The sequence below is a fragment of the Hoplias malabaricus genome, chromosome Y, assembly GCF_029633855.1.
Source record: "Hoplias malabaricus isolate fHopMal1 chromosome Y, fHopMal1.hap1, whole genome shotgun sequence".
NCBI classification, from domain to species: domain Eukaryota; kingdom Metazoa; phylum Chordata; class Actinopteri; order Characiformes; family Erythrinidae; genus Hoplias; species Hoplias malabaricus.
The window spans coordinates 4,123,058-4,140,988 of record NC_089820.1 but is presented as its reverse complement, the minus strand read 5'-3'; the positions used below and the strand labels follow the sequence as shown (position 1 = coordinate 4,140,988).

The window sequence follows — 17,931 nt, the reverse complement described above, 5'->3', positions numbered from 1 at the left end:
ACACATATATATATATATATATATATATATATATATATATATATATATATATATATATATATATAAAAACGCTTGGAATTAATATATATAATATGAGTTTCACTTTTTGACTTACTGAAATATATTAAATTTTTGATGATATTCTAATTTATCATCACCCTCAGGACAAAAACATTTATGTCCATTTTGTGGTTTTATGTCTATGTTTTTGACATCATTTGAAAGTGCAACATGTCTTTCAAAATGTGTTACAATTTCAGGATGAATGAACCAGTAGAAATGGTCCAAAATGACTTTGGAAAAAGTGCGGTTTTATTTCCTCCCATTCTGAAGTAAGATGTTTTTAACCTGTTCCTGTAAAGCATTTCTTTTAAAGCATGGAACACACACAAGTGCCTGCACTTCCACACATTTCATGAAAATAGTCTGAAAGATTTTTCATTCAGCTGCTTCCACTCTGCCTTCCTCTGGTCTCAATCACAATTTCACGCATGAAGACTGCACAGACAGGATCCCTTTTTTTCCCCAACCCCCCAGCATGTGGAAATGTGGACAGTGAAGCGACTGATCCTAGATCAGTAGATATTTTGTGAAACAAATGGTAAAATATAGGAGTGTTTGACATGTACTGTAAGCCCAAAGTTTTTAGACAACCCTTCTGATTAGTCAATTGTGAAAACATTCAGTTCCACAATCACTACTTTTGTAATCTCTGTAGAACAGAAGAAGAGGACTCACCTTTATCAATCCCCTTAGGGAAAATGCTTCTCTGAATTTAACACAGTGACAGTGAAGAAACATACAGCAGGCAGAGGTCATAGCTAAATACAAAAAATCAGGGAATTGAATCATGATCACCTTGCTAAATGAACAGCGTTGGTGAGCTGAAAGTAATCATCTAGCTTTACTACATAAACTCTTAATTGTTCTTGTGGCGTCATGCAAACAATCTTTACAACAATCTGGAGTACAGACTTTAAAGAAGAGCAGAGGCTTTTACTACCAATTAATACACTTTAGTTCTTTAGGTTGGAGTGGTGGGATAGGACCTTTGGCAATATAGTACACACTGAATCCTACCAGTATATTTTGCTTTCATTCTGTTGCATTCTCTACTTCAACACCTCGACTTTACTTTTTTTTTATGCCTAGTGTAATCACGTCTGCAGTTGTAACAGTATTTATTTTCTGAGTTTGAATAAACTAAACACTTGACCAAGAAGTACTTGAAGGTGGAGATTTTAACCTTGATGTGTGAATGACATCATCACCGAGATACACAACTAAATTCTGTGTGAGCTAGCCAATATATTTCACACTTCAAGTATCTATAAGTAGTAGGAAATGTTCAGTTACCCCAGGGCTAAAAGCGTACTCCACAGGTCTACATATAGGATTCAAAGATAGAGTGGTAGAATTTGGGTCAGTGGAGCACTCCCATACACTACAATACTGTAAACTGATCTGTATGAACCGTGCCAAGGACAAGTTGTCATGATGCGTCTGTGTCCACAAACCTGCACAATGCGCAGCTGAAATAGTCCATTTGGGTCCCTACTCAAAATGCAAAATTGATGTTGTGCCAGAAAATATATTCATAATGTATAGAAATGGATTATAATGCACTATATGTGTCAGAATGTCAGCAGAAAATGTATAATGTATGTCGTGGTATTATGCAAGAATTCCTTCTCATAGAATGGGTGTCTAATCAATGTACCTCAAAAAAATGTTTGGTATGTTAACAATATTTCGTTCATTTTGAACTGGAGCTTGTGTGCCTTAAAGTCTGCAAATTCATTATCCTCTAGCAGGGAGTGTAAGAGCTTTATTAAACCATATTGTACTGTGAGCTCACCAGAGGCTGTTGTGAGAGGAGCTCACTGTGTTGTAGTGTTCTCCTTGTGCAGTGTACAGTGCAACTGCAAAGCTAAAATTTCCAGTTTCCTCTCATGTATGTAATGAAAGGCTATTGTCATGTAGGACACTTGTTTAGTCAGTCAAGTAATTTAAGCTTCATTTTAGTAGCATCAAAACATAATATAAGTCCTGAAGTGTTGTGGGTTCGAGCCCTGCTCTGGGTGACAGTGTGTTCTCCTCGTGCCCATGAAGGTTTCCTCCTTCTGTCCAAAAACACATGTTGGTAGGTGAGTTGGTTACTCAAAAGTGTCCCTAGGGGTGAGTGTGTGTCGCCTGCCTCTGCAGGATGTGTTCCCACCTTGCGCCCAGTGATTCTGGATAGACTCCAGACCCACTTTGACCCTGAACTGGATAAACATTTACAGACAAATGAATCTAAAGGCACTGAATATGTATCCTTGAGGGTGTCACCACGGAGACAGCAAAAGGTACTGCCACAGTGACAGTGTATAGTCTTTCTACTCTTTGTGATGGTATTTAATACTCTGGCACCACATTACTCATCAGTTCTTTAAAGAACCTTCTATAAAATAGAGGGTTAGCATATCTGTTGCTGCCTTTTTTTTTGTGATTAGTTGTGATAGTGTTTTAGAGTAAGGAAGTAAACTTCATTGACATGATTAATTCTACTTTCTCTTGCTGGATTAAGCAGCTGTGCAGGATGTTTTAGTTTTCAGTGGCTGAATATAGAACTCACACTGATGTAAGAAGTTTGGTGCTTCACAGTGTGTACACCATGCTGTTGTTGACAAATTTGACAGCTGTTTTTTTTTTTTTTCTTGCAATAAAAACAAAAAATGCAAATGCATTAATTGTTCATTTTCTTGAACAGACATTTAACCGACAACTTGCTTCTAATGTTTCAAATAAATACATTTAGAATTGGATGCCAGCAGCACACTCAATATGATAAAACACGTCATCTATGTCTAGATGTTATGATGTTAAGAGCTTGCTTGACAAACTGTAATAAGTATCCTCCGTTTCAAAATAATTAAAAGTTGTAACACAGTAGTAAACATGCATCTGTCTTATCACAAAAGAAATCAGACTTTGTTCTTCTGACCACTTGGAAAGTACCAGCACCAAAACTACCCTCTCATAATGCTGTTGGAATACCATCAAACTCATGATGTCTATTATGTCTGACCACATTAGAAGCACAAATACTGCAACTTCTTTCTTTTGTAATGAACTAGAGTAAACTTTGTGTTTACTTCATATTGCCACCGGGACATTACCACTTCTCATGAACTGGGCTCAAACTCTGAATCTCTGAACTCTATCTGAACCAATACGTAGCTAAGTTCTTTGGTTACTGGGAAACTACATAGACCACAACACCTTCTACATGGTTCTGGGTCCTGTTTTTCATCCAGTGTGGGAATCTGAGCTTCTCCTGGATACAAAGCAGATTACTAAACTCAGCAATATGATTAACTTACAGCAGCGGATACTGGGCCACTCTCAGCTTTTAAGACAATTGCAATTATCATAATGCTGTGGTTTAGCACGCTTATAATAGAATCCTACTCTCCTCTTAGCTGGCTAGTAGAAAAGGCATTAAAGACTAACGGGGAGACCCGATATGACATGGCACAGATGGATGTCATATATAAGCATGTGTGTCTGTATTGTTTCAGTGAAAGATGAGATTGATGTTGGAGATAATGGAGTATGATTATATAAAGGCTGGACGGGTGGATCACTGAAAGGCTCAAAAGAGGTTCATAATGGCAGTCATAAGAAGACCATATTAAAGGGGGGGGGGGGGGGGGGGTTATTATTAACTACGTCATTGATTCCATGTTGTTTGAACTTCAGGTGTCATTCTTTCATGAACAAAAACATTCATTTGAACTGATAAATCTGTTTATGTTGGTGGCAATGATCGTGGCGATGATGAGAAGGATATACATGTGGATGATGAAGATATCGATGAAGATGATGGTGGTGATGGAATGGATATGGATGGTGACAGTGATTTAAAACTTGTGGATGAAGATGGTAGTGGTAATAATTAGGAGGATATAAATCATTTTCAGGATGGACAAGACATTGGTGATAATGAATGTGGATGATGATGATTATGAAGATGAGAAATAATGAGAAGTCTTAGGCTCATGATGAGAGTGGTGGTAAAAAGAGAGTTGTGGATGAGGAGGATGATCGGGAGGTTGTAGTTAATTTTTAAAAATCATAGAATATGTGTTTTTTGCCAATCTCACTGCACAACTTATCCAGACTACAAGAAACATCTTAGTTGGTTAGGGTTGAATTGGTTGTGCTGTATGAAAGCGCAGCTTTGTTTGGGGTCACACTGACAGGGAAACCACCAAACTAGACACTGGCCCTACAGGACTGAATTTGTGCACCCCTTTTCTAGATCTGTCCTGTTGTTGCAACGGTAGGCCAGTAGAGGGCAATAAGTGCCAATGGTATATTCCACTGCTTTTTCATATATGCTTTAGTCTGTATCTACTCCCCACATGCCTGAAACCATTTAGAACGCTGACTACCTGCTTCATGTGTTGTGGTGGCTGGGGATCCTGAGGACTGGTTTGAGAACCATTTTATACCTTGTGTTTTGTAAAGTGTGTCCCTCAGTGTTTTGACAGAATTCTGTATGGTTGATTCTGGATGATCCTTGTTTACTTTGTTTACCACAGCCTAGTGGAAAAATGAGTGCTGAGTGGCCTATGTACAAAATACATACAGATTACGTGACTTATTAATATATATATATATATATATATATATATATATATATTAAACAAGTATGGTATAAGTATAACATTTTTGTGATTTTAATTTTAGGATGTGCTAAATCACAAGATAACTTTTTTATCTCTTATATTCTTTCTCTGTCAATAATCGTTCTTTCCTCTCATATCCTCTTCTGTTTGCCTTCTCTCTTTTCAATCCAGCTAAGTACATCGGCTGTTATGTGGACGACACGCAGAAGAGGGCGCTTCGAGGAGTGTCTTTCTTCGACTATAAAAAAATGACGGTGTTCCGTTGCCAGGACAACTGCGCTGAGAGGTTTGGCAACTTTGAGCTTTAACTTGGGAATCGCGCACACACACACACACACACACAAACACACAAACACAAACTGAGTCACCCATATATAAATGCTTCCACTCCAAACCCATACAGATTAGTCATTCAAACATTCAACCCGTATTATGATAAGGAGCTTCCCTGTTTTATGCTTATTTACTTAATGCTTGCTTAATATGCACATTTCTTCCTCTTAAATTCCTTTCAGTTCAGCTTTTGTTAAATGTCAACAAAACAACCAAAGACCCAAACAAAAATGGAACAATAATCGAGTCTGTCAAATTTTGTCACATTTATTATTGTTTTTTCAGACCAATATGACCAAAAATCTCACTGCTGGTGGCCTCGATGTCTTTAGAAAATGTAGGCCAAAATTCATGGGATTTCTGTAACTATTTACATCCATTTTATTTCCTGGCCTCCATACTATGAAGATGCAAGGATAGGTTGCCAGGAAAGTGCCAAGGACCCATGCAAGGATTTGTTTACATAATGATACACATTTCACTCAGTCTTCACTTTTGTCATCTGTCACTGAGCTAATACTATCTGTTAATAATAAAAATGTGTGTGTTTTTGAAACTCAACATCAGCAGTTCTGCTAACTTACATCAATGTCCCCTATGATTAAATCATCCAGTAAAAAAAGAAGAGGTGAAGCAACCTACAAAACGTGCTGCAACAAAACAGTCTCATATGATGATTGCAGGTGTTAACTTTGTCCTCATTTCCTCTTAGGAAATTTAAGGACATGTTACGGAACAAGTCATTGAGGAGACCTTGTTTAGAGTTTTAAAATGTTACTTTGAGCCACACTGCAGAAAATCATGCTTTGCCAAATGAAATTATATGAATCATAAGTCAATGTTTAACATTAAGATATGATTATAAGGATAATATAAGAATATTAATGTTTTTGTAGATATGTTGTACTTTTTAAAACTGGCATGCAATATATCAAAATAATACCCCAAACCGATACTTCCTGATGCATTTACTGAAGCTGGTAAGACATGGGGTGAAGACCACACTACTGCAGCTAAATAGTCTGCAGCTAAATAGTCTGCAGTATGGAAGTTTTTCAAAAGGAGCGAGCATGACATAAAATATATAGTTTCCAACTCTTACTTAGCTAATGTCTTACAAGAATGGAGCAAATTTAAATAACACACTTGAAGGCATACCACCCTGACAAATATGTAGAGTACTTTAAAGTGAAATAGGAGACTCACACAGTACTGCACACACATGCATATCCTACAACTACTGGAGGTGAAGAAACAAATTTCCTGTTGTGGAAGATGTTGGGTTTCAGTGTCGGCTAACCTTGAGCCAAGTTACACCATGAATTAACCATGTTTAGTTTTTCAGTGTAGCCCTACAAAAGCTACACATCATGGTACTTGGACATTTCTACATGTTGCAAAATATACTAGTGCAGAAAAGAGAGATGGTGATTATTTTGACATACCAGCTACTCTGATGGCATCTCAGTGGAGTTTAATCCAAGCATCTCACATCCTGTTACATAAAAAGGGTTAACCAGAGAAAAACTGGAAACATTTTTTATACATTAATGATTTCCAAACAGTCAACTGAATATGTTGGTGCAATATTTGATTATTTTACAATGTAACTTACAGTTAATATAATATAATAAAATATTACATATATAAAATCCATCCATCCATTATCCACCGCTTATCCGGGTCCGGGTCGCGGGGGAAGCAGTCGGAGCAAAGAAACCCAGACCTCCCTCTCCCCAGCCACCGCCTCCAGCTCCTCCGGGGGTATACTGAGGCGTTCCCAGGCCAGTCGAGACATGTAGTCTCTCCAGCGTGTTCTTGGTCTGCCCCGGGGCCTCCTCCCCGTTGGACATGCCCGGAACACCTCACCAGGAAGGCGTCCAGTAGGCATCTGGACCAGATGCCCGAACCACCTCAACTGGCTCCTCTCGACGTGGAGGAGCAGTGGCTTCACTTCGAGCTTCACCCTAACCCTAACCCTAACGCTGTGTCTAAGGGAGAGTCCAGACACCCTGCGGAGAAAACTCATTTCAGCCGCTTGTACCCGCGATCTTGTTCTTTCGGTCACTACCCAAAGCTCGTGACCATAGGTGAGGGTTGGGACGTAGATTGAACGGTAAATCGAGAGCTTTGCTTTTCTGCTCAGCTCTCTCTTCACCACAACGGACCGGTACAGAGCCCGCATTACTGCTAGCGCTGCACCGATCCGCCTGTCAATCTCACGCTCCATCTTTCCCTCACTCATGAACAAGACCGAGGTATTTAAACTCCTCCACTTGAGGCAGGATCTCACTTCCAACCTGGAGAGAGCACTCCACCCTTTTCGGACTGAGTACCATGGACTCGGACTTGCAGGTGATGATCCTCATTCCAACCGCTTCACACTCGGCTGCAAACTGGTCCAACAAGAGCTGGAGGTCCCGGCTCGATGAAGCCAACAAGACCACATCATCCGCTAAAAGCAGACATGGAATCCTGAGACCACCAAACCGGACACCCTTCACCACTTGGCTATGCCGAGAAATTCTGTCCATAAAAATTATGAACAGAACCGGTGACAACGAGCAGCCCTGACGGAGTCCAACTTCGACTGGAAACCAGTCGGACTTACTGCCAGCCATACGAACCAGACTCCTGCTCTGTTTGTACAGGGACTGGATAGCTCGTAGCAAAGAGTCCAGTACCCCATACTCCCGAGCACCCCCCACAGAATACCCCAAGGGACACAGTAGAATGCCTTCTCCAGATCCACAAAACACATGTAGACTGGTTGAGCAAACTCCCATGCACCCTCCAGGATCCTAGTGAGGGTAAAGAGGTGGTCCTGTGTTCCACGACAGGGGCGGAATCCGTATTGTTCCTCCTGGATCCGAGATTCAACTATCAGTCGGACTCTCTTCTCCAGTACCCCTGCATAGACTTTAGCGGGGAGGCTGAGGAGTGTGATCCCCCTATAGTTGGAACACATCCTCCGATCCCCCTTTTTAAAAAGGGGAACCACCACCCCAGTCTGCCAGTCCAGAGGCACTGTCCCCGATGTCCACGCAATGTTGCAAAGACGTGTCAGCCAAGACAGCCCCACAACATCCAGAGCCTTGAGGAACCCGGGGCGAACTTCATCCACCCCCAGGGCCCTACCGCCAAGAAGTTTCCCTACCACCTCGGCCACCTCAGCCCCAGTGATAGACGAAATATATTATATATATATATATAAAATATATATATATATATATATAAATCCCATATAAGTATAAATTATAAAATATAATTTAATAATAAAATTATTGTTCAGATCTTCCGGTACCAAGTTGCCAATTTAACACACATACTCCTGTCTGCACCATGCACTAGCATTGACAGTGAAAGGTCATGCAGTGCCACCAGCAATGCAATCATTGATAAGGGGAAAAGATTTACATGCAATAAGGCAAAGCTCCTTCACTTTGTTTAGAAAAACAAACCTGATATATTTGTAGATAAAAATATATACACATTGGCTTAGATCTTTCCACCTCCGACAGTGTGCAGAAACACAAAGTCAGTGCTGAAGGATTTATTGCTGTACAACTGTATAATTGAATAGTTGCAGTCTCTAAGGTTTGCTTGCATTTTTAACATTTAATGCTTTGTTTTAAAGGTGACTATTTATAAAATTCTGAATAATTGTCCTCTAGGGCTGTCCCGAATACCATATTTTGGGCTTCAGAGCTTCAGCTAGGATATTTGGCGAATATTCGAATACTCGGAGAGTGGGGTGGTGTATATTGTTGTCATAAACAAAAATCCGCTTCCCACTCCTTCTTTAATATCACTCTCTCCAGGCTGCACCATGACTCAAAGCATGGCTTCGCTCACTACCTATGCTCACTAACTAGATCGCTAACTAAGGGCACAAATTATACACAATTTAATCAGTTTGAGTGGAGGTGCTCTAATTTCAGGCCAAAGCTGACAAAATGAACTGTGGCATCACCTCCCTTCATTGTAAGTGTGTTGTTTTAGCATGTTAGGCTGTTTTATATGAGTCTTAGGCTTCATTTGCACAAAGACTCTAATGTTGATGAGCCTGAATACGGATGGAGTGGGCAGAGCACTGTTTTTACTGCTGGAGCCTGAAGGTGGTGGAGCATTGCCTTTATCGATAATCACATTTATCCAAAAATATCGGAATCTCAAAATAAGAAAACAAATACAAACCCAATGAACAAATATCTGAATATCAAATATTTGGGGCCAGCCCTATTTTTCAGAAAATCAGCTCTCAATGCCCACTGTAAAATTAAAGCCGCACTTTGGCTCCCAACATGGCTCCGCTCACTGAGTCGTTCACTAACCTGTGCACTACATGGTGCCACTAAGGGCACAGAGTGTACATAAATAAACCAGAGCTTCTTTGAGGTGTAAACTGACAAAATGAACTGTAGCTTTGCCATGCTTCATTGTAAGTAGGTTTCTGTAGCGTGTTAGGCTATTTTAGGCTTTGTTCATGACTTTTACATGTATCCAAAAAAATATCAAAATTATAAACTGAATACCTACCCAATGAACGAATATCTGAATATTCAGGGCAGCCCTAGTTTCCTCACCATTTGCTGCTCTCCAGTCTGTTTTTGCTTGAAACCAATCTAACGTATTTACAAAGCCTGAGTGTGGGTAAAAATCAAGGGGTGAAAAGAACTCAGCAGAGAAAAGGCATTTGAGATGATTGGACAATGGAGCGATCTCCTCTAAGTTCGGGAGAGCAGGAACTACGTGAAAGTAAATACAGACAAAACTGGTACAAAACATCTCGAGTTACAAATGAGTTTCTGTGGTAATTCAAACACTGAACAACTTCAGCCACATAAAAACATTTTGTTTTTTTTCCTCAAACATACCATTCAACTTTAAAAGATGCAGTTTCTAAACATAAACAAACCAGAGAGAACTGCACCTCTCCAGAATTGTTGACGTTGCCTTTAAATTTTCTTATTTATTTCTTTCATTTTATTAATTTATTGTTAATTAGTTTGTATAAATTTGTTATTCTGTTTAAAAGAGAATCTAAAGCTGTGACAACTCTATGTAATGATTTGTTGACCAACTAAATGTCCTTAACAATTTCTTAGGAGACACCTTTAATTTTATTGTTTGCTTCCAGTTCATTGAAAGATAAAATGCTATGAAAATAAATGTTACAATTTGTGTATATTTTATTAATGTGTACATTGACATATGTAGCATTTAGAGCATGGGTGTTGGTTTTGAGGTTTAAGAGTTTCCTTATAACAGCATACCTATTTATAAGTACATTTTTCATGAATATATCTGACTTTTGGATCATTTAAATACACAAATTTAAACAGTCAAAATATCTAACAATATAATTAGGGTGATTAACTAAAACAGACTTTAGAAATATATTAATCATAAATGTCAGATTTAACAGAGCGGCACGGTGGCGCAGCAGGTAGTGTCGCAGTCACACAGCTCCAGGGACCTGGGGGTTGTGGGTTTGATTCCCGCTCCGGGTGACTGTCTGTGAGAAGTTTGGTGTGTTCTCCTCGTGTCCGCATGGGTTTCCTCCGGGTGCTCCGGTTTCATCCCACAGTCCAAAAACACACGGTGGTAGGTCGATTGGTGACTCAAAAGTGTGTGAGTGAATATGCGAAGGTGTGTTGCCCTGTGAAGGACTGGTGCCCCCTCCAGGGTGTATTCCCGCCTTGCGCCCAATGATTCCAGGTAGGCTCTGGACCCACCGCAACCCTGAACTGGATAAGCGGTTACAGATAATGAATGAATGAATATGATTTAACATGATTTCTCTTGCAATTGCTTAGTGCATTCCCAGTAGTGTCACTTTTGGCGCAGCTCTGCCAGTCATGAAACTTGTCTGCCTCACAGCATAACTGGTACTCTCCAGCCAGATATTTCAGAATATTTCATTATTACTATAGCTACATGGTATGATAGTATGGTGTCAAAATGGGTTCTAAAGTTCTGAGAACCAAAAAACAGAATTGATATCCAATAAATGTCATTTTATAATTGAGAAAACTCTCATTAATATTGAAAGTTATAAAAACAGGTTGGTAAACAGAACATTTCTGTATTTAATAGACTATTTTGAGTTTAACCGCGCCCCTGAAATGGAGAAGCGGAGAAGAAAATGATGATGATGATGATGATGATTTTGAGTTTAATATTCTTGAAGAACCCATTTTCGCTTTCATTTCGCCTTTTCTCAGTTGCACTTCTCTCAGTCTCGCTTTCGCCTCCAGAAGTTTCTCGCTTTTGATATTTGACGAGAGGGGGCAGTATCTAGACCATCATTGACCGCTGAAGTTAAGTCCCGCCCACCCATCCGATTCGGCACACCCCGCTACATCAGCGAGAGTGTGCCAATCTTACCCTGATTGGAAAATGACCGACCAATCAGGGTTTGGATGTGCAGATTGGGCTGGGTGAACGGGGCTTAACTTCAGCAGCCAATGACTGTCTAGATCCCACCCCCCCTCGTCAAATATCAAAACTTCTGGAGGCAAAAGCGAGACTGAGAGAAGTGCAAGTGAGAAATGGCGGAATGAAAATAAAAACTGAAATATTAAACTCAAAATAGATGATTATACACAGAAATATTCTCGTTATAAACCTTTTTTTATAATTTTCAATATTAATGAGAGTTTTCTCAATTACAAAATGTAATTCATTGGTTATGGATTCTATTTTTGGTTCTCAGAACTTTAGATACTGTTTTGATGCCATTGTATAGTTTGTCAAACCTGTCTGTGTGACTTGACTTGCTAGTTCACCAATTGACCAGAAAAAAGGAGACTTTATAATATATCCAATATTTTAGTCTTTCTAAAGGAAAAGCCTTACTATAGCAGCATATGAACAATGTATTTTAGTCAGCAATGGAAAAGGGTGTTCAAAGGGGTTCTACATGTAAAGCATTGTTTTGCACTGCTAAAGGCATGAGGTCGTTTTAACTTTCAAGAATAAATAGACATAAAACTATACGTCAATTACACACAAAACAGTTACAACATTACAACTCACAACTTCCAATCAAGTATAATGCTATTCCATCTTGCACCTAAGAGCTTCTGCTCTCACAAACTGCATCAGAATGTTAAGACCTGAGGCCCTAGCCGTGTTACCGCCTTTATTTCCCAGAAAATGTACTGATAGATTTGGGTGTTGGTTCACAGCTGACCTTTCAAAATGGTGTCAGCTTGTTACATGTAGTTTTGTGAGCATTTTCTGTCGAGCAAAGACGTACAGGCAGTCTGTGGTGACAGAACAGGAAACGCTTCTGCTAAATGACTCACACTCACAGACCTTGAGGAAAAACTAGCCAGGGACTGAAAATAGTATTTAACCCTTTTGAGTATCACAGTAAAACAGTAAAAGTACTTTTCCCAACTAAATTATGCACATTAATGCAGCATTTGCTTTATCTTTAGCAAAAAAAATCTGATTTAGAACGTGTATTCAAAGGTCAATAGAAAAATGTTGCATGCATTCATGTATGAACTTCATTACTGGTATGGTATTGTGAAACATTCACAGAATTGAGATCCTCCAAAGATACTCAGAAGTCCCAAATTCGTGCTATCAAAGATGGGCATTAAAAATATGAATAATTGGTCATTGGGACAATTAAATAGGACAGTTGATTATATGCCTGTCACAGTTTGCTATGTAATTTATTAAAACAAATAACAAAACAATAAGCAATACATAATCTGCAAATTAACAAGAACAGGACACAGAATAAACAAACCTCATAAAATTGGACAGTAACAAACAGAAAACAACTGGGAAAAAATGTGGGGACACCCAAACAATCACGCACATACAAGACCAGACAGAGAATCACACAGGACCTGGGAACGTAACGACAGGGAAGGACCACAATAGAGGCTCAGATGGCAACACTAATGGCAAGGCTGGGCTAAAGTGAAGACAAGGGAGGAGACAAGCACAAAACAAAAAACAGCCATGTGCTAAAGGAGCACATTCAAGATTTTATTTGTCATATATAATTTTATAACAGTTACAAATATACGGTGAAATGAAAAAAGTGACTGATCCATCCATAGGCTGTGCAAAAGGATACTGAGTAAAAATAAATAAATTACAATTTACAGTTTGACCTTAAAATTCAATCAAAAAGGAAGATACACATAAATATGCATACTAATTACAAGAAACATAATAACAAATAATGAATAAAACATAAAAAAGTAAAAGAACATAAATGTAAAAGTGTAATGTGAATGTAAACAATGAATACAGTGCCAATAATATATTATATTAGGTAGAATGACCAGAGTGTAAAAACGCCTCCTAAGCCTCTCAGCCCTGTCTCTGATGGAGTGGAGAGGCATTTCCCTGAGGGTAACCAATTGAACAGACTATGGTTTGGGTAGTGAATGTCCTTAATAATCTGTTTATTTGATGCCCTGCCCAACCTGGAATAGATAGCCTGAAGTTTTGGCTGTGCAGTCCTGATGATGCGCTCAAAGCACTGGATCACTCTTTGAAAGTCTTTCTTGTCTTGGGAGCTGCAATTTCCAAAGTGATGCTCCTGGAAAGAACAGACTCAATAGTACATGTGAAGAACAGTTTAAGCAACACTGTGAAGATCTTGAATTTCGTCTGCCTCCTAGGATGGTATAAGCGTTGCCATGCCTTCTTTCTTTATCAGAGTGGATATGTGTGTGGCCCATTCTCAGCACCAGCTGCCTTCCTGCTGTTTACCCGTTTCAGAGCTTTCCTCACGTCCATTTCTGAAATGGTGTGTGGGCAATCCTCACTAGTCAAGTCGCACACTGCTGTAGCTCTAGGTGCTAAGCTAACAGTGTTAACGTTTTCCGCTTGTTAAATCATGACGTATCGACCTTGTGAAACTTCACATCCGGGTCCAAACTGCTGCTCAGTATGGCCAACTTGGTGATTTTGCCGCTAGATTTAGCGACTTTTCAGGCCTTCTGCTGAGTTAAAAAAGAAAAAAAACAACAGACTTGCACCAAATCTATTGACTTTCTGTAATAATCTTTGATACTTCTTATAGATGATAATAGCCAGTAGCACAACACCAGGACTGACCGTGAGTGGGGAGACACGGCTCCCTCTGTGGTGCCTCTGCTCCCAGAGACCGAGCAGCAAGAGACACAGCTCTCCTTACGTGGTTACTGGGCTCCCAGAGACAAATGCAGGAGACACAGCTCTCTCTCTGCGGTTTCTCTGCTTCCAGAGACTGAGCTGCTGGAGCTCTCTCTCCAAGGCTCCCAGAGACAGAGCAGCCCAGTCAGTCCGCACGGTAGCTCACACACATCAAAATAAGCTGTGAATATACAAATTGTGCGGCCAAATACACAGGTTTGCTTCTGTTTATGTTTAATTTATTCCTTTTTCTAACCTCCTGAAGAGAGATCACAGAATTGATTGAGACATTCAGCTTTATTCAAACAGTAATGTATGTATGACAAGGGACCTTAGGTGCAATTGTACCCAGAAACAGTGAAACATCACGCGTGGGGCGAATTCCCTGGGGACACTGTAAAACGTACTCTTTAAGAGGCTTTAGTGTGTTAAGCAAGGAACACTATCTTAGTAACACTTAGTAACCTCCTGAAATAACGTGTCCACAGGCATAGCAAAGCCCCTGGAACATCTTACCAAGCATCTGAAATATAGCAGCCAATACTAAATCAGGAACACCTTAGCAACCACCTTGGATACTACAGAATCAGATGAGCAACACCTCAGTAATCCTTTAAACTATTTTATTTACACCTCAGTAAAAGCGTATCATAGCAACTGCTTAGCAACACATTAGCAATCATTTAGGATATAATTCACAACACCTGTGCAAACAGATGGATTTCCTAAAGATATCATTGGGCGGCACTGTCTGAGTGGAGTTTCCATGTTCTCCCGGTGTCTGCGTGGGTTTCCTCCAGGGTCTCTGATTTCCTCCCACAGTCCAAAAAACATGGAGGTTAGGTGAACTGGCTTTTCTAATAACTGTCCTGGTATGTGAATGACTGTCTGTATGTTTTTGAGTGAATCTGTGTATGCCCACATATGGATTGGGTGAATCCCTAGTGCCCGATGCAGTTCTGCAAGTGGACGTTCTCTCCAGTGTGTGTGTTGATTCAATTTTGAGTGTTTATTATATAGCATCCTTGGGTTTTTAGAAAGGCTATAATATATATATATATATAAATAAATAAATGTATATGGGAAAATAAAATTAAAATAAATAAAGACAACATGGAACATCATTTTGTCACTGTGGTGGTACCCTCAAGGGCACATATTTGTACCTTTAATTAGCGCACATAATTTTACCTTATTTTATTATAATTGTAGATTTTAAAATTGTGTTGATTTCATAAACAATTTTTTATATGACACAGTTCTATAAAGAAAGATTACAAACATGTATCTCTTCTTCTGGAGAAGAGAATGGAATGTACCTTTAAGGAACAAAACTGGACTTTTAAACATTCATGTACCTTTAAAGGTACATTTACACAGTTTGTACCTTTAGTGACCAATATTATACCTCTACAGTACCTTTATTTCTGAGAGTGTAGAAACAACATAGAAACCATTTGAATACTATAGCAATTGCCTAGCACCACATAACAACCACCTGATTTAACACAGAACAGCACAGCGACATCTTAGCAACCACCAGAAATACAAAAACAGCCACTTAATAATTGTGACCACTACTCTACAACCTGGCAACTTCCTGGAATGCCCTAGCAACACATAGGTTGTGCAGCCAATCTGTGTTATCTTCAGCAAATTCAGTTCAGCAAATTTCTAGATTTTCTTGCTGTTTCAGGAAGTATATCTATTTGCACTTGCTCTTTTAAGAGTGTTTCACATTTATATTTAGAGAGAAAACATACAAATTCCATTTCAATTTGAGGTAAATAACTGTAAAATTCAGTAAAACAAGAATCTGTGATTTTTAATGATCTTGAACATTATTTAAATGACAAAATACAAAGAAATTATTTTCATTGTTTTCACTGAATAACTTGATTGTGTTTTGAATGTATAGTATAAACACATTTTGAGTTTGATGTTTTTCTCTTACTGTTATAAGGGGATATATGTACGCTGGCTTGGAGTTTGGAGCAGAGTGTTACTGTGGCCACAAAATCCAGGCAGCAAATGTGTCAGAGAGCGAGTGCAACATGGAGTGTAAAGGGGAGAAGAGTAACCTGTGTGGAGGAGCCAATCGCCTGTCCATCTACAGGCTGGAACTAAGCCAGGAGTCAGCCAGACGATGTGAGAATTTAATTCATCCAATCACATGCTGACACTTGCAAATGTTCTAATAAGCACTAATACGTATGTACAGACCGCAACCCTGAAAGGGACAAGCTGAAAAAAAGATAAAGAAGAAGATGCATGCACAGACAAAAACATACAGATAAAATACATATTTTAATGTTGCCATGGGACCTGAATTTGGATTATGATAATCAGAAAATCAGACACATATAAACATACACACACACACACACTGATCATTGTCTAAACTATTGTGTAACCATACTTGCATACGCACCTTGTGGTCACTGATTGAAATCTGACTCTCAGCTACATTCTGGTGGGCTGACCAATCAGATTCTTATACAACATAATGGTGAATAACAAAATATATATATAGCATACTACACACAAACAGCTGTAAACAACAACGGTAAATGCATCAAAACCCCAAAATGTCACAGAGAGAGAGCACGCTTGAGCACTTTTGCCTCATGACATCACGCACTGTCCTCTGTAACCTTATAATTTATAAGCACACAGCTCAATGTGTGCTGCTCAGTATCTGTGGCAGCAGGGCCTCGATTCAGTCATAACAGAGGCATGTTTAAAATACCACTCAGGTAAGCTGATATTCAGCTACTGGGAACTTGACAAGCTGTACTTGATATTGCCTTTTTCACACTGAGTTCCAAACTCCCCCTTACTATATATATATATATATATATATATATATATATATATATGGGCAACCCCAATATAGTAGTTTTTTAGGGAACAAAGGACAAGCAAGAATGTAGATAAGCAGCTTGTAAATATAAATAAAAACCTCATGCTTGTGAATAAATTTCCAAGGCACAGATTAAATTAAATTATTTTATTTTATTTTTATTTATTTTTTTTTACAGTAAAACACTATAAAGTATCCAGACTCTTTAGAACATGGAATGAATACTTACATGTGCTTATAAATGAAGACAAGCATCATTAAGTACACTATATATATAACAAAGTACACTATATTACCAGGGCAGCACAGTTGCACAGCAGGGATTGTCATTGTCACACAGCTCCATGGTCCTGGAATTGTGGGTTCAAGCCCCACTCTGGGTGATTGTACAGTGCCTTGCGAAAGTATTTGGCCCCCTTGAACTTTTCAACCTTTGGCCACATTTCAGGCTTCAAACATAAAGGTATAAAAATGTTATTTTTTGTGAAGAATCAACAACAAGTGGGACACAATCGTGAAGTGGAATAAAATTTATTGGATGTGTCAAACTTATTTAACAAATAAAAAACTGAAAAGTGGGGCGTGCAGCCCCTCTGCGTTAATACTTTGTAGCACAACCTTTTGCTGCAATTACAGCTGCAAGTAGCTTGGGGTATGTCTCTATCAGTTTTGCACATCGAGAGACTGAAATTCTTGCCCATTCTTCCTTGCAAAAGAGCCTCAAGCTCAGTGAGGTTGGATGGAGAGTGTTTGTGAACAGCAGTCTTCAGCTCTTTCCACAGATTCTCGATTGGATTCAGACCTGGACTTTGACTTGGCCGTTCCAACACCTGGATACGTTTATTTGTGAACCATTCCATTGTAGATTTGGCTTTATGTTTTGGATCATTGTCTTGTTGGAAGATA

The 17,931-nt window shown here is 39.1% G+C and overlaps 1 protein-coding gene across 2 annotated transcripts in view; it reads left to right on the top strand.

Annotated features, from left to right (window-relative positions):
• LOC136678356 (sialate:O-sulfotransferase 2-like) overlaps positions 1–17,931 on the top strand; it is a 97,371-nt gene that overhangs the window by 62,965 nt on the left and 16,475 nt on the right. Inside the window, exons 1-3 of one of the 2 annotated variants that reach the window (XM_066656388.1) lie at positions 4,402–4,479; positions 4,848–4,962; positions 16,126–16,310. In XM_066656388.1, coding sequence (XP_066512485.1) covers positions 4,925–4,962; positions 16,126–16,310 — 223 coding nt within the window. In that variant the 5' untranslated portion in view covers positions 4,402–4,479; positions 4,848–4,924. Of the gene's footprint in view, positions 1–4,401; positions 4,480–4,847; positions 4,963–16,125; positions 16,311–17,931 lie in introns of those variants that run through there. The other variant, XM_066656387.1, reaches the window with a different exon arrangement.